Here is a 23,747-nt window from a genome sequence, read left to right as displayed (position 1 = left end):
AAGGTTTCCCCTTATCAGTGCATACTGAAGAAATGTGATGCAGGGTAGTCTCCTTTTGATCACTTTTTTCTCTCGCCTAGTAATTCCTATTGTGCAACAACATTATAGTGGGAGCTTGCTTCATTACTTAGTAATTTCCTTTAACAGTAGAGCTGAACTAGAGACATTCAGCCCTCTTCTCGTTTTCCTGTTGCTAAATATAAAATGTAAGATGAAGTTTTCCTGTTATTCAAAGGAAAGGAACTTAAGTCCTTAAAATTGAAGCTTAGAGAAAAAACTAAGAGGGAGAATTTACCAAGATGCCAAGATTGGCAGGTATGTACCCCAAAAGGCTTAGAAGAATCAACCAGCAGAGAGATTTGTTCATTAGTGATTCTTTCTCTGGACTTGGACTAGGCACTGAAGTGATACAAGCAAATATGAGATGTCATCCCGGTCTTCAGGACCCTTCAGTTCAGATCAGTTCAGTCGCTCAGTCGTGTCCGACTCTTTGAGACCCCATGAATTGCAGCACGCCAGGCCTCCCTATCCATCACCAACTCCTGGAGTTCACTCAGACTCACGTCCATCGAGTCAGTGATGCCATCTAGCCATCTCATCCTCTGTCGTCCCCTTCTCCTCCTGCCCCCAATCTCTCCCTGCGTCAGGACCCTTATGCTCTTCTAATTCATGGTCAACAAACTTTCTTGAAAGCCCATTTAGTAAATAATTTAGCCTTTGCAGGTTATTCCTTCTCTGTCCCAACTTTCAGCTTTGTCATTGTAGTGCAAAAGTAGCCATAACAACATGTAAGCAACTGAATATAGTTGTGTTCTAGTGAGTAAGGGCACTGCCGTTGGAATTGCATGAATTTTTACATTTCAGGAACTATTCTTCTTAAAACATTTTTTCCCAATCATTAAAAAATGTGAGAATTACTATGTTAGACTAAAAATTCCCTCAAAGGAAACAATCAACACAAAATCCCCCCTAAGGAAAAGGGAAACATTTGCAAACCATATATTGGGTAAGGGGTTTATATGTGCTTCATTATTAGCATACTGAATAACAAAATCTGACCATGGGTCGAATAGGGTCTAATAACTACCATGGTTTTGTAGTAATGAGTATGAATGATAGTCTGAGACACCTGTGGCAGCTGAAATGTAAAACATAGGGGATTTCTATTGATGACAAAGTCGCAGGGCCTGATGACACTGTTGTGGTTTGTTGCCTTCATTTATAATTAGAAGAAAACCTAAATCTTGGTCAGAGCTTCTAGAAATAATTTTAAAAATGTTTCTTGTTTTCTGTCCAAGTTCACTGACTCTCTGCATTCTACGCACAGAATCACTGGAGAAACTTTGATCTCAGGTTAAGAGCTCTTGGGAAGTCAAAGAGAACGTGGGGAAATGGGGAAGTTAGAAGGCCCTCATCTTTGAGAACACAATTTTAATAGAGATGAGAAGACAAGGGAACTGAAGGGCATTGATTCAGCAATGTTGGTTCCCAAAGTGTCTCCCCAAAGGGCAGGGAGAGACAGAAGAAAGAGGCCAGATAGGCTAATCCGACGGCTCTTGCCTTAAGTCACTCATTTTTGAGGTGGTTTCATATGAAGCAAAAGCTAACTAATGCAGGGGGTAATGTACTTTCCAAATTTATATTTCCTGGCAATTTTCCATATTGCACGAGTTCTCCAAGATTAATACACCGTGCATTAAGATAACAACTATTCTTAGTATCCAGAGAGATTCTTTCGAGTTGTATTTTCTTAGTGTCATCGACAAGACTCCACAAATATGTGTTAAATTACCCTTTAACATTCCATAACCACAGAAGTTTCTTTAGGTTTGAATGTTCTTCTGAAGAAAGACCCCATTCTTGTCACAGTGATCAGCCTCAGGCAGCCATGGATCACCACCTAGCTTTGTAAACTTAGACAAATTACTTAACTGACTTATTTTGGTTCTCAGTGTTTCCACCTATGAGGTGAAAATAAAAATAACTGTACTTACCTTACAATGTTGTCAACAGAATTCGAGTTAGTAAAGGGCTTTCCAGTTGGTGCAGTGTGGGAAACACAAGGGTTTGATCCCCGGGTTGGGAAGATCCCCTGGAGTAGGAAATGGCAACCCATTCCAGTGCTCTTACCTGGAAAATTCCATGGACAGAGAAGCCAGGCAGGTTATAGTCCCTGGGGTCGCAAAGAGTCATGCAACTGAGCACAGCACATAGCTCAAAAGTAAAGTACTTAGAATCTGGTGTGTAGCAGAGCTGCCATATTGTTATATTTCAGTGTCCAATTTCTCTGCTTTATCTTCCTGTCTGGACTTATCAGTTTTCTTTTCTCTTTCATCTCTCTGTAGGGAGAACAGGATACTAACCTAATAGGCTATTTCAAGTAACCACAATCTTTTTGGAAATTCAGACTGCAGGAATTCAGCATTTATTTGCTTCAGAAGCAGTGTAAATGATTGCTATAAAGACAAAGTCGGAAACATTTTTCCCTTTTAAATGGTCAAAGTTTTTCAAGCAAGGACTGGAAAGTGTCTTCAAAGCCAGTAACATTTTTCAAGTTAAAATTTTACAACTTAAAAGTCTTTCAAAATTCCATTGGGCCCTGTTCCCTCTTAATGAGATTTTGCTGGGTGGTAGTGGGGTGCACAGGAAAGCCCAGCCAGGGCTGGGCCAGTTCTGGCATCATGTGGCGCGAGCAAGTGTGCAGGAGGCTCGCAACTCAAACAGACATTCAGTTCAGTTCAGTTGCTCAGTCGTGTCTGACTCTTTGAGACCCCATAAATTACAGCACGCCAGGCCTCCCTGTCCATCACCAACTCCAGGAGTTCACTCAGACTCACGTCCATCGAGTCAGTGATGCCATCCAGCCATCTCATCCTCTGTCGTCCCCTTCCCCCCTGCCCCCAATCCCTCCCAGCATCAAAGTCTTTTCCAATGAGTCAACTCATGAGGTGGCCAAAGTATTGGAGTTTCCTTCCAAAGAACACCCAGGACTGATCTCCTTTAGAATGGACTGGTTGAATCTCCTTGCAGTTCAAGGGACTCTCAAGAGGCTTCTCCAACACCACAGTTCAAAAGCATCAATTCTTCGGCGCTCAGCTTTCTTCACAGTCCAACTCTCACATCTATACATGACTATTGGAAAAACCATAGCCTTGACTAGACGGATCTTTGTTGGCAAAGTAATGTCTCTGCTTTTGAATATGCTATCTAGGTTGGTGGTAACTTTCCTTCCAAGGAGTAAGTGTCTTTTAATTTCATGGCTGCAGTCACCATCTGCAGTGATTTTGGAGCCCCAAAAAATAAAGTCTGACACTGTTTCCACTGTTTCCCCATCTATTTCCCATGAAGTGATGGGAGTAGATGCCATGATCTTTGTTTTCTGAATGTTGAGCTTTAAGCCAACTTTTTCACTCTCCTCTTTCACTTTCATCAAGAGGCTTTTTAGATCCTCTTCACTTTCTGCCATAAGGGTGGTGTCATCTGCATATCTGAGGTGATTAATATTTCTCCCGGCAATCTTGATTTCAGCTTGTGTTTCTTCCAGCCCAGCGTTTCTCATGATGTACTCTGCATATAAGTTAAATAAGCAGGGTGACACTATACAGCCTTGACGTACTCCTTTTCCTATTTGGAACCAGTCTGTTGTTCCATGTCCAGTTCTAACTGTTGCTTCCTGACCTGCATATAGGTTTCTCAAGAGGCAGGTCAGGTGGTCTGGTATTCCCATCTCTTTCTCCACAGTTTATTGTGATCCACACAGTCAAAGGCTTTGGCATTGTCAAATAGACATTAGTGCTAGATAAAAAGCATTTTGTTTTTAAATGTATAGTTGAATTCTAAATAAAATATATTTCCTACATGTTAAAAAAAATTGTCCTTCATAGACTGAGAAAACCAGAAAGCAACCACTGGGGACCTATGGCCTGAGGGAGGTATGAGACCTGGTGTGGGTCTCGAGGGCTGAGGTATAACATATCACACACACACACCACGCACGGGTGCTTGGAAATGTGGCCCTGGACTGGTGGGAGGCAGGGAGTTGGAAGTAACCTGGTTGTTTTGTTTTTTATTTTTTTCCTCTAATAGTTTTATTGGGTCCTTTTTTCTAGTTTCTTGTTCTTATTCGTGGTGTCCTATCTTAATCCCAGTGCCCAAGACATCTGTAAAGGACTGTGCCTCTGTGAAAAGGAAACCAGAAAAAAATGTACTCTCTGATCCAGAATCAGAGAAACGTGTAGTTTGCTTGATGCACTGGGTGGAGATGGGAGATGGGCTGGGGATCACAGGTGAGGAGAGTGGGTTCTTGATCAAAATTCAAAATCTGTGTCACATGAGTGTATAAAATGGATTTATGCTCCCAAGTTGTGTGGGATTCAAAGTTAATAAAAGTAACATAAAACCTCACCACCAATTTTTTTAGAAGAGTTACAAATATCTTCTCCCAAACTGTGGGTTGTCTTTTAATTCTATTTATAATGGCTTTTATTATACAAATGTGGTTGACTCTTGCTTTATGGTTTGTGTTTTTAATTCCTCCTTTAAGAAATCCTTCTCTACCATGATATCATAGAGGCAATCTCCTACAATTAATTTCTTCTGAATTTTTTTTAGCCTGCAACAGGTAGTTTTAAAAAATATTTATCTAATTGAAGTATAGTTGATTTACAATGTTATGAATTTCTTCTCAGAATTTTTAAGTGTTCACATTTAGATCTTGAACCCAACTACAAGTTAATTTTCCATATGGCTTTGGATATGGTTTGAGGTAGGGATCTAATTTTAGTTTTTCCATCTGGATAGTTAATTGTTTCAGAGTTTTTAACTCAATGGCTTCCCCTTACAGATAGACTTACGATGCCATGTTGGTCACATACCAGTTTCTTCTACATACATGTGATTATTTGCTATTTCCTTCCGTTAGTTTATCTGTTCATCTCTCTGCCAAATGTATTACTGTATCTTTATAATAAATCTTAATATTTGGTAGTACAACTTCCCTCTTCTTATTGTTATGAACTGTGAAGAGTCTGAGAAATTTATCTGTTTGCAAGCTAATGAGTTAGCTTGTCACTGGTTCATGGATACAAGTAGAAGATATGTGAGGCTGGTGAGTCAGAGGCAAAGGACTGTATTGCTTACAGCACAGCAGGCAGCATAAGCTTTACATTCACCTCAGTTACCCTTGCCCCCAAGTTCCACAAAAATCAAACCTGAATCAGATCAAGCTTCTCCATCTTCCATACCACCTTACATGACCTGTAGAGCACAAAGAAACACGTTAAACACACAATGAGGAGGTAGTTAGCAGAATTCACAATGTGGGAAACCCTATGGGACAAATCATTCAGTTTGGAATAGATTTAAAAAGAAAAAAAAAAGGATGAAGAATTTATAAATGAAAAGATATTTTAAGAGACCTTAACCAAATGCAATAAGTGGATACTATTCGAACGCTGATTCCAACAAAGAGAGGCTTTCCTGGTGGCTCAGATGGTAAAGAATCTGCCTGCAATGCAGGAGATGCTGGAGATATGGGTTCAACCCCTGGGTCAGGAAGATCCCCTGGAGAAGGGAATGGCTACCCTCTCCAGTATTCTTGCCTGGAGAATCTCATGGACAGTGGAGACTGGTGGGCTACTATAGTCCATGGGGTTGCAAGGAGTCAGACACAACTGAGCAAATAACATACTTTTTTTCCAAGCAAAGACTAAATAGTACATATGAGACAAATGACTGGTTTGCACATTGACTATGTAATTGATGATATTAAGGAGTTGTAAACATTTTAAAGTGTCACAAAAGTAATATGGTGGTATGTGTGTGTGTGTGTACGTGTGAGTCACTGTGTCCTTATCTTTTATAGATATATACTGAAATAACTACAGATACAAAGATAGGTCTGGGATCTGCTCTAGAATTGTCCTATAGAGAGACAGGGCAAGAGGGAGATTTCAATGCAATGGGACTGGCCATGATGTGCTACAGCTGGGTGATGGGCATTGGGAGGCTCATTGTATGATTCTTTGTACACATTTGAGATTTTCCATAAGTTTGAAAAGGAAAGGGGGCAAGTCACATGTTAAAAATCACCAGACTCCAGGCAGGTATTTTGAGGTGGCTGTATACAGATTAGACTGGAGGAACTAACTGAATCTGGGGATCTGAGGAACTAACTGAAGAGGAAAAACAGATTTGGAGTTGGCTACACTGATCTAATTTGAGGGCATCTGAGTAGAAGAGCCCAAGGAGGCAGGTGGTAATATAGGATTGGAACTTGGGAGAAAAGTTTATAGTCCTGCACTTAGGACAACTACAGTTTTGAGCATAAAGACACTTTCAGAGTGCAGAGAATGGATGATTCCACCTCAGGGAATGAACCGACTTAGGGTTCAGAAGGAAAAAATAAGGAAGCCTGCTGGACCAGCAAAGAAGTTATCTCAAGTTAGCTCAAGCCTCCACCTAAAGTTTACTTTTGTTTTAGGAACACTTATCAGCTATGGAGCTACATTTCATTCTTGCCACCTAGAGATTTAAGGAAAATAGCTAAGGTGAAATAGTTCAGAACAATGTATTTGAAGGACACAATCAGGTCTCATCATCTCTGTAAACTGCAGCTGTAACTTTCCTTTGGAAGTTGCTCAATGCTGCTTTGAAATGGTTTCCAATGATTATTTGACCTGGAGCCAAATCTTGGCTCTGAGTGCCTGAGTCCGTTATGGACCAGGTTCGCGGCAAACACCAAAAGTGGCTTTCTTTGGACACAAATAGGAAGTGGTCAGTGTTTCGAAAATTTCAATTTCACGGACCCACACAAGTAAGCCAGGCCAAGAGGAACGAGGTTCCCCAACACTGCTCTCCACCCTGGTCACCATGTGCTCATGTTGGAGGGACTCATCTCTCCAGACAGCTACCTTTCTCCTCCAGTGAATCTGAGTAGTTACTGCCCTGTGCTTACGTGGGGCAGAGAAGGCAATGGCAACCCACTCCAGTACTCTTGCCTGGAAAATCCCATGGGTGGAGGAGTCTGGTAGGCTGCAGTCCATGGGGTCGCACAGAGTCGGACAAGACTGTAGTGACTTAGCAGCGGCAGCAGCGGCAGCTTACATGGGGAAGTCTCTAGAAGGAGCGTTATTTTAATTCTTGCTTCCCATCTGCCTAGAGTGTGACATCTTGCTTTCAATAGTTGAGTTACTCAACACAAAGTGTGTTGGTAGCAAGAACAGGACAGAGGGATGATGCAGGGAAATGGCATGCAAACAGCCTCCCAGAGTCAAATTATTTTGAACAAAAATGTTAAGAGTTTGAATTTGACGTTCTTGAAAAAGACAAGGCCAAAAGGGGATATCACAGAACTGTTTGCCCATAATTCAATCCCTTGACTATTGCAACGCAGCAATCATGTGTGTCCATATGGATTTCCTCGGCTAGACTACTTGAGGTCACAAATGCAAGCTTATTATCACTATCCAGAAAAGTGCCTGGCTCATAGCAAAATTCAAGCATGACTCAATCAGTGAACATATAACGAATACACAAATAGCTCTGAGGAAGTAGAAATTATAAATAAGATTTAGATGCCATCCTCTCAAAATCTCTTTAAAGTAGCACACATGCATTTGCTTCATTACTTAAGTATTTCTTTTTAAAACCATGTTTCCAGTGTCAAGAAATAATAATACTTTCCTTTAATAGCATGATGACAGAATTAAATCAATGAGACAAATTAATGAGAGGTAATGACAATGTTTCTTATGGGAGAAAAGAATAAAGGTCTCTTGATTTAAGAAACATCACGAAGAAAAAACCCAAATAGTTGGCCTGCATTTCCTCCTCCAAGTCAGATTATTGGACTACACTTGGGATTTGTTCTTTCCAGGCACCAAGAGAAGACGGACTGCCATCCCTACATCAAATTGTACTGTCTTCCCCAAGCACGCTCAGGCAGAGGGGGCTGCTACACAGCGCTCAGCCCCCATTTCTGCCTTCCACCCCTGCAGAGCACGCAGGTGTTTCCCGACACCTGCATGTCACCCAGTTCTGCCTTTCTCATACCTGATTTCAGCACCCCCACCCTTGCTCCAGGCTATAAGTTTAGGCGGGATAGGGACCTCCGGCTGCCTGTCTCTGTGGTACAAAATGTTTCCCCCCATCTCAGATGTTAGGTCTTTTAAGAGGGCTAGTTAAGCATTCTTCCAAAGAGAACTGCTGATGATTTATTATTGCTGATGGTGCCCTTAATGGATTTTTATATAAAGACCTGCAACGTGAAATGACCTCAGAGACCATTTAGTAAAATCTCTTTATTTTAAAAATGACAAAATTATCACCCCAAGTCCATAGTTTACATTAGTATTCACTTTTGGTTTTGTACATTCTATGGATTAGGACAAATGTATGTATAACGACATGTATTCACTATTACCGTATCAATACAGAAAAATTTTTTTACTGCCATAAAAATCCTCTGTGCTCTGCCTACTGTTCCTCACTCCTTCACTGATCTTTTTCTTGTTTCCACAGTTCAGATGATAATGATGCATTAATTTAGGTTCACTGATGGTAACAAATGTACCACTCTGGTGGGGGGTGTTGAGAATCGGGGAGGCTGGCATGCATCAGGGCAAGGTGGGTATAAGACATCTCTGTATCTTCCTCTCAATTTTTTCTATGAACCTAGAACTGCCCTAAAAAAATAACAAAGTAGTAAAAAATAACAAAATAGAGACTTTGGGAGGCTAAGTGACCTGACCAAGGTCACAGAGCTGGTTCCCAGTGGACCAGACTAGAATGCAGGGGCCTTATGTTGCAAGTTTTATGCACCGCACATTGCTACCCTGCATCTCATAGCACCAAGAAAAAGTCAAGAGATACTTGGAATTAGAGGAGGATCTCCTCTAGTTCCAACTGAATCACTCACTCGTTGCTCATGGGGAGAACTGGGGCAGGTACTGAAATTTACATCTGGGTTCTGTTTTAACCCCCCACCCCCACCCCAACCACACACACCCCAGCGCCTCCACACTTCTGCTCTTGCTGTGCTCTGCCTGGAAGACTTCCTTCTCTATCTTCAGCTGCTACTTGCTCCTGAAGGTGAAGCCTCCTCTGGGCAGAATGAATTCCTTTCTCACAAAATAACTCAGTCATAGAATGTGTAAATACTGTACTCAATGGTTACTTATTAGCCCTCCAATTAGACCCTGAGCTCCGTTAAGCAGGACTAGATCTTAAATTACCTTCACATTTCCAGAGACAAGCTCTGTGATGGAGTACCATTTATGTACTCAGATCTAAAATTTCTTTTTTCTGGAGTACAGTTTAAGACTAGAAAGCATTATCAAACAAAAATAAATATTGCTTCTACAATGAAGCAGCTGATAGAACATATGGAATATTGTACATTTAAGAGTGCTGGTAGGGGACAAACTATGTTATTGTGAGGATATACAGATATTCTTTCCTTCACATTAGAAACATGATTGACAACAGAACTGTAATTTTTCATTGTTCTGAAACGGCTAATAACCATTTAAGAATAGTAGGCAATCATTTGCTTTAAAAATAAAAGAATCACACAAAATATATAAAGTATATAAAGAACAGTTTGGTCCTTGGTCATGGTACTTTCTGGGAGTCATTTTGGAAGGTTATAAGGCCATCAGCGATGAGGAGGCACAGATCAAATAATGAACCTGGAAACGTCTGGTTTTAGATTGTGATCACATAAAAACAAGGCAAAAAACAAAAAACAAAAAAAACCAAGGTCAGTCATGAAGTTATTGCTTATAATCCTTGCTACTGTAGGACCAAGATTACATTTAAATGTACTAAAGCGAAAAAAAATATTAAATAATCTACTTTGCAAGTGTCAAATAACCAACTGTTTGATTCAAGATTTTAAAAAAGGAAATGAACACACACCACACAAAGATGGTTAAGCTGTTTTTTTTCTACCACCTACATAGTGTATAATGGTGCATAATTAGAAATAAAGTTTTAGATCAAAAAACTTCACCTTTTTAAAATATCTTTTGCTCCATTTTACAGGTTCCTGTGATTTGTATTTTCCCTAAAACACAACATTTGCTCTATTCATTTATCTCATAAGGACTTGCTAGAAATGCAAATATATACATATATAAAAGTGGCTAGCTTAGATATGACAGCCCAGAATTTAGTAACTGTATAGGCTTTATGGCTGTTTCACTTACATATAAAATGAATTTTAGAGGACAAACATATTTGGTATTTATTCTGATGAAAGCTTATTAATCACAACATGTTTTTTGAAGGTTATTTTTAAAGCCTTCATTTTTAAAATTCAGATGATGTCCAGGCTCAGCCTTTTAAAAGGAATGTTGGTTTGTTAGATTGGGCCATCTTTCTTTATTTCCCTTAAAATTCAAACATAAAATAAGGAGGAATGCAGGTCTATTAAAAAATAAAATACTTGTAGCAATACTTTAAATTATTTGGCCCTCAAAAACATTGCTTAAGAAATCAAGTTCAGCTTAGTTGTAGGTAAATGTAATTATGCTTGAGGCTGGGATGGTCTACTCTCCTTTTGGCTGGAGGTTATACTTTTGTGGCTGGAAAAAATGCTCTTCAATAGCACTAACTAGTTCTTCCAGTTCTTTCTTCAGCTGCTCGGGATCACTGCAAAACGAGGGGGAAAATAATTTCAGGTCAGTGGATTATTTTGGAGCATGTTTTAAAGACTCCCAATGTCAAGCAACACTGATATTTACTCTTAAGTGAAGAGTTAAATCAGACAGAACTCCAGTTACTTAAGCATGGGAACACAGCTGTGGCGTGGATAAAAAGCCCATGAGACAATATTCATGATTTTTCCCAAAGGCTTCCCCAGGGTCTCTACTATAAACAAAACCACACCTTTGCACTTCTCATAAGAATTCTTTTTTTTTTTTTTTGGCCATGTGAGGCATGTGGGATATTAGTTCCCTGACCAAGGATTGAACCTCTGCCCCCTGCACTGGAAGTGCAGAGTCTTAACCACTGGGCCACCAGGGAAGTCCCATAAGAATTTTCAAAACACACAATCTGTACCCTAGCGTCCCTAAAAGTTCTGCAGGGTCCACACCTAACAGTGCAGAGAAAACTTTCGTGACTCCAGTTGTCATTAAATCCCATTGAACTGTTACAAGATATCTCCTGCAAGTCCTTGGTCTTGCAGGACATGAATGTTCCTGATCCTGTCTGTCTTCAAACTATTGGGAGCTTGGCTGAAGCCTCATGTATAAAGCCTTCCCAGGATGGAAGAGATGATGAGCCTCCTGGTGGGCCTGCTGGTCATGCACTAGGAACTCAGACTCCAAATCTTTTTAATTTTACTTTGGGAACAAAAAAGTCACAACTAAAGTATAAACAAAAATCTAGGGAACTAGATCTCTTTAACGAAATCAAGATTTTAAGCACGTGAAAAATACTCATTTATGTGCAAACAATTGGAGGGTTGATTAATAGATAAAACAGACTTATAATTAGACGTGTCTAATTTATGTGTCAGGCTTATGTATCAGGCTACTAGCTGATGTGAGTTACTGTATTTAAAACCAAGAAGTTCAATAAAAGAAATTTAAATCCCTTAATTCAAACTTTTAATACTTTATACCTGACCATCTTTAACAAAATGGGCAATCTTCGTAATTAGTTAAGATCATCCTTGCATTGTAACAGTTAACCAGTACAACTAAAACAATCCATTTTATTACAGACAGTAATTCTGGCTCTATTACTTACTAGCTCTGTGCCCTTGGGTAAGTGACTTGACCTTTCAAAGGCCCAGATTCCTCACTTATAAAACTGAAATAAAAGACTATCCTCTCAAGAGAGTTGTTGTATAGATTGAGATAAATTATATAAAGCAATTAGCACAACCTGGCCCAAAAACCTCAATAAATGTAGCTATCATTATAATTATTTTTATCCCCATTGTAACATACAAAGTAATTATGCTTCATAAATACATATGAATTACACAAGTCTTTTTTTCCTTCTCCAAAAATGTGCTTTGAGGAAAAAAACAGTTCTCAGGAAGGCACACTGACTAATAACTACTGCGTTTTTCTTTTTTAAACAATATCCATTAAACTAAAACTCATCAATGAATTTAATTTACTATGTATCTCCTGCTGGTTTGGCTTATCTGTTAGAACCCTGCTTGATATAATTATTACCTAATTTTTGAGACAGTAAGAGAGGTTCTTTGTTCTTAGGAGATGAGCATTAAAGTCTGCAACTTATTTTCAAATGGCTGAGAAAACTATGAGAGCAAATATCGCCAAACATTAGCAACTGCTGAGACTAGGTTGGGGTAGGCAAACTATGGCTTTTGGCCTGTTTGAGTAGTTTTATCGGAAACAGCCACGACCACTCTTTTATGTCTGTGGGTGCTTTCCATCCACAACAGTAGAGCTGCATGGTTGTAACAAGGATTGTGTGGTCTGTAAACCCTAAAATAGTTACTTTTTGGCTCTTCACAGAAAGTTTGCCAACCCCTAGACTATATGAGGAGTATGTGCTTATTCACTACACTATTCTACATTTCTATAGGTTTGAAATTTTTCAAAATAAAAAGTTGGACAAAACTAAAGACATCAAGGGAATTCACTGCTGGTCCAGTGGTTTAGGACTCCGTGCTTTGACTAGCGAGGGTGCAGATTCAAACCCTGGTCATGGAACTAAGATCTCACAAGTCATGTGGCATGGCCAAACCACCCCCCAAAACAATAATAATAATAAAAAAAACAAAGACATCAACCCCAACAAAAAATTTAAAAAATAGTACTTGTATTTGAAAAAAGATTTTCAATTCTAAAGAGTTAGTGGGTTGTGGAATTCTACAAATGAATAGAATTCATGATGTAAAATATATTGATAATATTTAGCATTATCAGAAAATAAGGAAACCTTAGCCATGGCTTTATGGCTGTTGTGATAGGTATGTTGATGCCTTGCTTGAGTCTAGACATCATATCTATGGACTAATGTCCCAGGTTTCTGATCCTGTCTGTCTTCAAACTACTGGGAGCTTGGCTGAAGCCTCGTGTGTAAGGCTTTCCCAGGATGGAAGAGACGGGGAGCCTCCTAGTGGGCCTACTGGTCACTTACCAAGAACTCAGACCCTCTGTTTATCTTTTTAATTTTACTTTGGGAACAAAAAGGTCACAACTAAAGTATAAACAAAAATCTAGGGAACTAGATCTCTTTATTGAAAACAAGATTTTAAGCATGTGGAAAATACTCATTTATGTGCAAACAACTGGAGGGTTGTTAATAGATTAAACAGACTTATAATTAGACATTTCTCAATGACGATAATAAAATGGCAAACTTTCAAAGTATCTTCAGCAATTTGGAAACTAATATTTGAATTTAAGTCCACTCAATAAGCCATGTGAAAAATGTAAATACCACAGACCCTTGAGTAGTAAGTTGTATTGTTATTATAAAAGAAAGTTTTTTTTTTAATTACATGTATTTTCATAGGATAATGAAAAGGAAAAGATAAATATATAGAGAAAATAGATCTTTTTGTTTTTTAAATTTTTTGTCCATGCTGCATGGCACATGGGATCTTAGCTACCCAACCAGGGATCAAACTTGAACCTCCTGCAGCAGAAGCGCAGTTTTAACTGTAGGATTGCCTGGGAAATTCCCTGAATATACATCTTTAAATTGGACTTAATGTTCAGTTGTTTTCAAAACAGTGAGTCACAGAAATATGGAAACACTAAGTAAGAATGAGAAATGAGAATTATTCAGAAGATTCAAGGCTCATTTGGATGTAGCTTGCTATTTTCTTTATGATAAACTCCCCGACAGGTGAATATTCTGAGTTCTTGTACTCAAGGTTTATAGTTTTGTTTTACTATTTCTTGCTTTGCTGTCAGCACTCACTTCTCCCTGATTAAGGCAAGTCCAACTGCAACAGATCTTCCCCAGCCCCTCTAACCTGCTGCATTTAATCTGTCATTGGCTGGCTAATTTAGGATGCTCAGAAAATTTCCTTTGCTCTTACTTTCACATAATGGAAATTTGGTTCACAAGACAGAAAAACCCTCTGATCAATGCTCTGGGGGGTGTGTGCCATTACCACCTAGACAGACTTATGCTGTCCACTACAGCAGCCACTAGTAACACGTGGCTATGGTGCACTTGCAATGTGGCTGGTGCAAATGCGGAACTGAACTGAAATTTCAAATTGCATGTGGCTCGTATTTTATTTCTGTTGGATTGCACTGACTTAATTCACTTTAAAAAAAACTTTCCTGATTTTGAACTGTATTCTGAATAGAGAAGTGAAAGCTAAGCGACTGTTAAATGTGTAATATTACATTTACATGTGCTAGCTACATGTACCATGGCTGATACAGCTCCAAATGTTACAGGTGTTGGAAACTGAGTGACTCAAACCCTTTCAGTTCAGTTGCTCGGTTGTGTCCAATCTTTGTGACTCCATGGATTGCAGCACGCCGGGCTTCCCTGTCCATCACCAATTCCCGGAGCTTACTCAAACTCATGTCTGTCAGGTAGGTGATGCCATCCAACCATCTCATCCTCTGTCAACCCCTCTCCTCCTGCTTTCAATTTTTCCCAGCATCAGGATCTCTTCCAGTTAGTCAGTTCTTTGCAGCAGGTGGCCAAAGTACTGGAGTTTCAGCTTCAGAATCAGTCCTTCCAATGAATATTCAGGACTGATTTCCTTTAGGATTGACTGGTTTGATCTCCTTGCAGTCCAGGGGACTCTCAAGAGTCTTTTCCAACAAACAGTACAAAGGCATCAATTCTTTGGCACTCAGCTTTCTTTATAGTCCAAACCTTTTACAAGGTCACAAAACATGACCTTGAAGCTACTAGACTATCAGCTCTTTGGTGGTGAGGACACTTTCTGCTGTGGCTCTTTATCTGCCCCAAAACCCAGCATGATTTACACACAATGGATGCTCAAAGATATTTGTTGAATGGATTTGTAATTGATTGGATGGATTTCATTAATTTCATTAATTTAATGCATTAATTCATTAATGGATTTTAATTCATTTGTACCAGGGACATGGAGAAAAAGTCACTGGTGCCAGCCTCAAATAAAAAGTACTAGAAAAAGGAAATTTTATTAATATTACTGAAATTAAGAAGTTTTCCCATACAGGGAAATTTTAGAAGGAAATAAATAGGAAGAAAGCACTCCTGTTCCTCGACACTTCAAAAGCTATTAAAATCATAATATTGCTGCAGGTTCTGAAACAACATTCTTACTTAAACTACATAATGGACAGATGAGCTATTTTACTTAGTGTCTGCAGAGCATTTAGGAAGAGTTTAAGGAATAAACACTACAGCTGCTGCCGTCCATACCTATTTCCAGGGGGGGCGCACAGTTCCAAATAGTACTTGATTTTGGGCTCTGTCCCACTGGTCCGCATGGTGGCCACGCCTCCATTAGCAAAGCTAAAGGTGATCATCTGGCTGCTTTTACTAGTCGGGAGAATCTAGGAATTAATTGTCATGTTATAAATTTATTAGTAAGTAGCAACGTAAGTTGTTTTTTACCTAACTAATATTTTTCCTCAAATAAGCAAGAAAGTAAATGCAAAAAAAAAGAAGAACACATTTGAGGAAGTCAAAAAATATACTAGGTATAAATGAAATAAATAATAATAAGGCAATTTGTGAAAATAAAGTAACTTTGTATCCTACTTTTTACCTCTATAGTTTTATTAAAGCTACTAAAAGTTTTTCTAAAATCGAAACACACCCTTTCACAAGAAATTGCTTTAAACCGATTAATAATGCATTACAAAACCCCACAAAACAATGAAATAGGCTCATTTCACTTTCGAAAGCTTCTGGTATATGTATCATGGCTGACTGCTCTTCAAACTCTACTAACGTGACCGAAGTATTAAAATAAAAAAGCACACAAGGGCAAAGTGGCAGCAGCTGTTGAGGGGTTTGCCAACCAATCGTGGCAGTCAGAAACCAGATGAAGAGGTGGAAGGGACCTGCTGGAACACAGGACAATGACCAGGGGACGCCTACAACAGAGGGGCAGACAAGAACTGAGTCAGGACACTGCAGAGCAAAGCTCACTAACCGGGGCACCAGGTACTGCAAAGGGCAGGCATGAGGCAAGGGCAGACAGAGGGAGCATCTGAAAGGAGCTATTGGATCCTCCCAGATCCTCAACTTCTGCCCATGTGGTCAACAAACCACCTCAGCAGGAGATGGCTTAAATCTCTGGTATAACTGAAACAGAAGAGCTTAGAAGCTGGGGGACACTGGGCATCATGGAAGGCAGAGCATGGAGAAAACAGAGTAACTCAAAGTCCCCACACTGAACACTAGCGCCTCTCCTCCCAGGTCCCATGGACCTCTCCAACACTTCCAGGGACTCAGCATCCCAGCTTATTACCCTTAGGCAGGAGACTAGGGTGACAGCGAGGCGTCCCCAGAAGACTTTGAAGGAAATAAAGACAATTCATAGGAAGAAAGATCTACATTAAAAAAAAGCTGCAATTAATATCCTTAATAGAGATAAGATATAATATACACGAAACAAGATATTACTTTTAATAGAGGAAAAAGAGCTGAAATGTTCAAAGAAGCAGACATTTAATGCTGAGGTAATCTCTCCAAAAAGTAGGAAAGGAAGACACAGATGGACAACGGGAAGAGGTGAAACGTGGAAAGCAGAACATCACTCCAGGAGGGTCAGCGTCTAAGAACTTGTCAACAAGGACTTGTCAAGAAGGGGAGAACAGAAAATTCAAGGGAAAAGGTTATTTGGAAAACAACCATCCAGCCCCCTTCTTTGAAAAAAATCAAGAGTTTCTTAGGACGGAAAGAAATGACTCCACAGGCCAACAAAGACCAACCAAGTGTCCAGAAAAATGAAAGAAAGGAGGCCCATACTAAAAGCTTATCACTGGAATTCTGAACCCAAGGTTTAGTGGAATGTTCCTAATACTTTCCACAGAGAAAAAAAAAAATTGCACAGAAAGGACTGAATGGGTATGGCATCCTTATCCCTGGATGCAGCACACAGCAGGTTCCAAGTATTCCCTGAAGAAATGAATGATGGATGCTCCACAGCTTGACAAACATGGAGCAATGCTTTCAAAACTGTGAGTCAATAAAGTGTGTGGGTAGAACAAGACATTTTCAGACCTAAACACCTCTAAAAATTTACCTCTATTCCCTTCTTCTTAGGAAGATACTAGAAAATGTGATTTAGGAAGCTAATTATAAAAAGGGGTCCAGAAGCAAGGGACATAACCCCAGAGAGTAGTGAAGAGCATCCCCAGGACGACAGCTGGGCATTCAACCCAGAGAGCAGTGGGCCCTCCCCAGAGAAAGGGGCCAGGAGGGAGGCCTTTGGAAACAAGATGGAACCAACAGAAGCAGGGAAATCATTGGACTAGGTAGAAAACCCTGCTGCTGCTGCTGCTGCTGCTGCTGCTGCTACTGCTGCTGCTGCTGCTGCTGCTGCTGCTAAGTCACTTCAGTTGTGTCCAACTCTGTGCGACCCCTTAGATGGCAGCCTGCCAGGCTCCCCTGTTCCTGGGATTCTCCAGGCAAGAATACTGGAGTGGGTTGCCATTTCCTTCTCCAATGCATGAAAGTGAAAAGTGAAAGTGAAGTCGCTCAGTCGGGTCTGACTCTTAGTGACCCCATGGACTGCAGCCCACCAGGCTCCTCCACCCATGGGATTTTCCAGGCAAGAGTACTGGAGTGGGGTGCCATTGCCTTCTCCAAGAAAACCCTACTGAAAGCTATTTGAAGGATGTGGGAAGAACTGGTGAGGAATACATAGAAATCCATGCAAATAAAAGAAAAAAACAGTTATTAATTACAGAAAAAAAAATAATTCTTTATACAATGTAAGGGGAACCTAAGCAAAGTACACTACTTAGCTAAGCAGAAAACAATAGTTACTAGTCATCATAATACAAGCTTGGAATCTGATGTTGCCAAAACCTGTGGTACAACTGTACTGCAAGGACAGGGGAGAAGAGTTGTGAATGCTGCACTCTAAGAACTAAATCCCTATTTCCTTCATGTTGTTAAGTCGCTAGAGTAGTGTCCAACTCTTTGCGACCCTATGGACTATAGCTTGCCAGGCTCTTCTGATTTTCCAGGCAAGAATAATGGAGTGGGTTGCCATTTCCTCCTCTAATCTCCATCATAGAAAATTAATAAAGCCTAACACCGATAAGTCAAAGCATCACCACATGAGCATGTTATTTAGAACCATGAGAAACAACTAAGAGGGAAGGTGGTTTTCTTGACACATGGCAATGAAATGGTAGGAGGTGGAACCGCCAAGTTTCTTCATAACCCTTTAATACTATTTGCCTTTTAAAAACATATTGTGTGCAAATGTAAATTAAAAAATATAAAAAGGAGAATATTAAAGCAAATGTCCAGCATCTCATACGGATATTCTTACTCTTCTTCCCCTACCCACTTGCCATAGTTAGCAATACTATCTTCTGCCAATTTGTGCCTTCTTTTGACTCCAGTCAGGGATCCACATGGTAGGAAGAATTTGAACTTATGTGCTATAGCTAACAACTCCCATATGAATGAATGAATTAGTGTTAGTTCCTCAGTCATGTGCAACTCTGTGCAACCCCATGGACTATAGCCCGCCACATTCCTCTGTCCATGGAATTCTCCAAGCAAGTATACTGGAGTGGGTAGCCATTCCTTTCTCCAGGGGATCTTCCCGACCCAGGGATTGAACATGGGTATCCCACACTGCAGGTGGATTCTTTACCATCTGAGCCACCAGGGAAGCCCCAACAACTCCCATATAGTCAGAGAATAGGGTAAAACTAAGGAGGAAGCTAACAGTAGTTCTCAAGGTTGGACGAGTAACATCAGCATCAGCAGGGCACTTATTAGAAAGGCAAATAAGGGGTGGGCTGCAGCACTCAGTTTTAACCTGGCCACCAGGTGATTCTAATGTTTTTTCAAGTTCAACTGCTGAAAGAGAGGAAACGCCGGATTTGCGATCAGAAGACTCAGATTCTACCCAGAGCATCACCAATTGGCTTCTAACCACAGGCAGGTCTTGCACTTCTGAGTATAGTCATCCCTCAGCACCCACGGAGGGTGCCAGGAGCCCCTGCAGATACTAAAATCCACGGATGCTTAAGTCCATTATATACACTAGTGTAGTAGGTTGACCCTTGGTGTTTATGATGTGCCTAAGATACCGAGAGCCGACTGTATCAATTTCCTGCTGTGTTCAAAGATGGCATGGTCTGAGATGACTAGTGAGAATCCCTGTAGTTTTAGCTCATGTTTTAAAATTATCTCTATATTTTAATAGCTTATTCATAGTAATGCCTAAAATCAGCTTCAATTAATTATATGATTAAATAGGTTGAACTATTCAAAGCACAGTGAAAAAGTAAATAGAAAAGACTTTAACTGATAAAAAAAATTACTCACAGCTTTTTTATCAGGTTCGTTATCATCATAGCCAGTTGTAAGGTCCCTAACGTGAGAAATCTCAAATCTGCCACAAGTTTTTGGATAATTACTCTTCCCATCATAGTTTCTAAGGTTTTCAAATAATTGTTTAATAGTTTCTTGATCATGGCAGATAAAATACGAAGCTCTGGTGATATGGTAGCCATACCTATCAATACAAACATGGTTACATGCAAATGAGGAACAAATAATTGTGCACAGTGTACACTGAACATGTATCTATTAAACAGTATATTCTAAAACAAACAGCCATGACTAATTTCAAAGGAATAATTCAGCATTAAGTAAAGAGGTCCAACAATCTACCCCAGGAATCACTGCCCTGCTGTGTGGCCCTCAGTCTCTATTTGTAAGTAAAAGTTTTATCATTGGAATATAGCCACGTCATGCCCATTACCTTGTATCTGGTTGTTTTTGCACTAGAAAGGCAGAAATAAGTAACTGCTACAAAGACTAAACAGATGTTTAATGAACACATTTAGTGTTTTTCAACACTGGACATTTAAAAAATCACATTCTTCCCTCAGCCATTTCTGCAACTAATGTTCTCATTTACGAAGGATTAACGTCATCACAAATGGTAATTACTATTAACTGCTTAAGCACCAAAAGGAAAAGGTGATCTCTTATTTAGTTTTCATAAGAAATAGAATTCATAACTAAAGCAAGAGCATCAGAAAGAATATGAGTACCCCATGCACAAGAAGAGAGCAAAACAGTAAAAAATATTCCTGTGTGCGGATGCATGTTAACTGTATCTACTGTGATCATTTCACAATATAGACATACACTGAACCATTGTGTTGTACACCTGAACTGATTAAAAAAAAATTGCTTCGATTAAATAGTCAATAGAAACTTACTCAACATAGATGGCTTTTAGCTGCTGAGACAAAGACAAATTCTTGGTTGCTAGAAAGCTGGCCAACTCTGCAGTTATGACAGCAGCGCTGACTCCATCTTTGTCCAGCACGAAAGGGCAGCACATATATCCTGCAGAAATACGAGTCATACACATATCCTAAGGATTGGGTCCTTTTACACACTGCGGATACACACATCTATATGCATCCTGCCTATTGCATGAGAGGTTGTCAAGGATGTAAATGATTCTCATTTACCACCATTGTATTTAAGAATCTAGCCCAGTGCCTAGTGGGCCTTCACAAAGTATTTGTTGAGTACAAACTATTATGTATAAAATAAATGATATATAAGAATGCATTGTACAACACAAGGAGTCTAGCCAATATTTTATAATAACTATAAATGAAGTATAGTCTATAAAAATATTGAATCACTATGCTGTAAACCTGAAACTAATATAATACGGATGCGCTCAGATACTCAGTTGTGTCCAACTCTTTGCAACCGCATGGACTGTATCCCACAAGGCTTATCTGTCCATGGGATTCTCCAGGAAAGAATGGGTTGCCATGCCCTCCAGGGGATCTATTCAACCCAGGGATCGAGCCCTCATCTCTTAGGTCTCCTGCATTGGCAGGCAGGTTCTTTACCACTAGTGCCACCTGGGAAGCCCTCAGTTCAGTTCAGTTCAGTCGCTCAGTCGTGTCCAACTCTTTGTGATTCCATGGACTGCAGTACGCCAGGCTTCCCTGTCTATCACCAACTCCCGGAGCTTACTCAAACTCATGTCCATTGAGTTGGTGATGCCATCCAACCATCTCATCCTCTGTCATCCCCTTCTCCTGCCTTCAATCTTCCCAGCATCAGGGTCTTTTCAAATGAGTCAGTTCTTCGTATCAGGTGGCCTAAGTATTAAAGTTTCAGCTTTAGCATCAGTCCTTCTAATGAATATTCAGGACTGATTTCCTCTAGGATGGACTGGTTGGATCTCCTTGCAGTCCAAGGGACTCTCAAGAGTCTTTTCCAACACCACAGTTCAAAGCATCAATTCTTTGGTGCTCAGCTTTCTTTATAGCCCAACTGTCATATCCATACATGACTACTGGAAAAACCACAGCTTTGACTAGATGGACCTTTGTTGGCAAAGTAATGTCTCTGCTTTTTAACATGCTATCTAGGTTGGTCACAACTTTTCTTCCAAGTAGTAAGCACCTTTTAATTTCATGGCTGCAGTCACCATCTGCAGTGGTTTTGGAGCCCCCCAAAATAAAGTCAGCCACTGTTTCCTCATCTATCTGCCATGAAGTGATGGGACCGGATGCCATGATCTTAGTTTTCTGAATGTTGAGTTTTAAGCCAACTTTTTCACTCTCCTCTTTCACTTTCATCAAGAGGCTCTTTAGTTCTTTGCTTTCTGCTAGAAGTGTGGTGTCATCTGCATATCTGAGGTTATTGATATTTCTCCGGGCAATCTTGATTCCAGCTTGTGCTTCATCCAGCCCATCATTTCTCATGATGTACTCTGAATATAAGTTAAATAAGCAGGGAAGCCCTCAACTATGCTTTAATTAAAAAAAAAAAGTAACAAAAGAGGAAGTATTTGTTGAATAACCTGTAAGGACAGTCTCCCTTCTAGACAAACTGTCCTCATTTTCCAGGTCTAGCCCTTCAGCTCACACAAAATTGTTTCTAATTGCTCGAGTCAATGCTTATTCTGTCTTCTCTGAATTCCCATAGTTTTTGCCAGTACATGATTCACCTTGACAGTGAGCCTATACTCTTTTGCGTGGTTACTAACCTCACTTATATAAACTACTACAGGCTAACATCAGTTCATCCATTTCCTTCAGGGTCAGTGTGTGCAATAAATATTTGATAAACAAATTTTTGGCTTCCTAGGTAGCACTAGTGGTGAAGAAATCACCTGCTAATACAGGAGACATAAGAGATGAAGGTTCAATCCCTGGGTCAATAAGATCCCCTGGAGGAGGGCATGACAACTCACTCCAGTATTCTTGCCTAGAGGATCCCATGGACAGAGGAGCCTGGTGGGCTATGGTCCATACGGTTGCAAAGAGTTGGACACAACTGAAGCAACTTAGCATACACATAGTAACTTTTACTAAATAAACAGCTAAAATATCCCCAGCACAAACATTTGCATTTCACGTTTCTATTGCTGGCTCTCCTTTTCGCTCATTTATAGTGATTATTTAAGACAAATGTTTTCCCATTATCCTGGCTGGTTCTTTCAGGTGATAACCACTCTGATGGAAGTCCTACAACTGTGGCTTCTCCTTTCTTCTGGACATATCTCTGCAGGGCACTCTCTAACGGACAGTGAACTATATGTGGCCTAGATATCAACACCACAGTGAGGAAATACTACAGCTCGCCAAGTAGGAGGATTTTCTTAAGCTACTACAGCCAAGTACAAAACATCACTATTCACAGTCATCAGGGGAGAGGATTCACTTCCTTACATGAATGGCTTATTTGTGAGATATTTTTTTCTGCTAAAAAAAAAATCTGTGACGCCAACTCTGGGGTTGGACAGTTCAGCATTTGCAGAGGGTCACAGAAGAAAAGCAAACTGCATGCTTCTGTTTCACTGTTAATCTTTGAGCCCAAATCCAAATCTTTGCCCGTTTATGCACATTCTATGAATTAACTGATCACATGATCATGGTGCTCAACTCTTACCAATAGCTTCTTCAAATGCAAATAAGACATTTTTCCCCTGGTCTATCAGCTGTTTGGCTCGATTTCCCATCCACTTAAAGCCAGTTAATGTTTCCTAAAAGGATAATCCAAGAGAGAGAGAAATGCCTTAGACTTTCTCCAGAGCAAAAGAAAGTGAAAGGGGCAAGTCTCACAAACACTATACCTCAAAGTGAAAGCCCTCCTTCAAGGCGATGGCTCGCAGGATTTTGGAAGAGACGGTGCTGGACAACATGTATAAGTTTTGAAGGGCGCTGTGATCTTGGTTCTTTTCTTTCCAAGAAGTAAAGAGCCACCAGCCCAGGAGGGCCCCCAACTCATTGCCTGAAAACACTTTCCATTCGCCACTGAAAGAAAAAACCACCTATGCATGACAGTGATCTTAAGAGAGTGCTTAATTGTAAGTGACAAATATGGACAGAACAATTAAGCCAAACAAGGCTCCAAGGGGCCTCTGCAGGACTGTTCTCCCTAATCTTTCTTGTTGTTGTTCTCATTATTCTTGTTCACATAACAGAAGTGTGGCTACCACTGCACAAACATCTGAGCAGCTACCGTGTCTCAGCCAGTTTGCCTAGACAAACAACCTATCTTTGAAAACTCTAAGTATGTCAGCGATGACACAGAAATGCTTTTAT

At 40.0% G+C, this 23,747-nt stretch overlaps 1 protein-coding gene across 1 annotated transcript in view; it reads right to left on the bottom strand.

Annotated features, from left to right (window-relative positions):
* The window catches only part of PGM2 (phosphoglucomutase 2), a 37,903-nt gene continuing 22,441 nt past the window's right edge, over positions 8,286-23,747 (bottom strand). Inside the window, exons 9-14 of the mRNA XM_018049365.1 lie at positions 23,276-23,456; positions 23,092-23,185; positions 20,385-20,514; positions 19,480-19,669; positions 15,376-15,509; positions 8,286-10,653 (exon numbers count right to left, since the gene is read on the bottom strand). Of these exons, the coding sequence (XP_017904854.1) occupies positions 10,551-10,653; positions 15,376-15,509; positions 19,480-19,669; positions 20,385-20,514; positions 23,092-23,185; positions 23,276-23,456 (832 nt within the window). The 3' untranslated portion in view covers positions 8,286-10,550. The remainder of the gene's footprint in view (positions 10,654-15,375; positions 15,510-19,479; positions 19,670-20,384; positions 20,515-23,091; positions 23,186-23,275; positions 23,457-23,747) is intronic.

This window comes from Capra hircus, chromosome 6, assembly GCF_001704415.2.
Source record: "Capra hircus breed San Clemente chromosome 6, ASM170441v1, whole genome shotgun sequence".
NCBI classification, from domain to species: domain Eukaryota; kingdom Metazoa; phylum Chordata; class Mammalia; order Artiodactyla; family Bovidae; genus Capra; species Capra hircus.
This window is presented reverse-complemented; position numbering and strand designations above follow the sequence as displayed.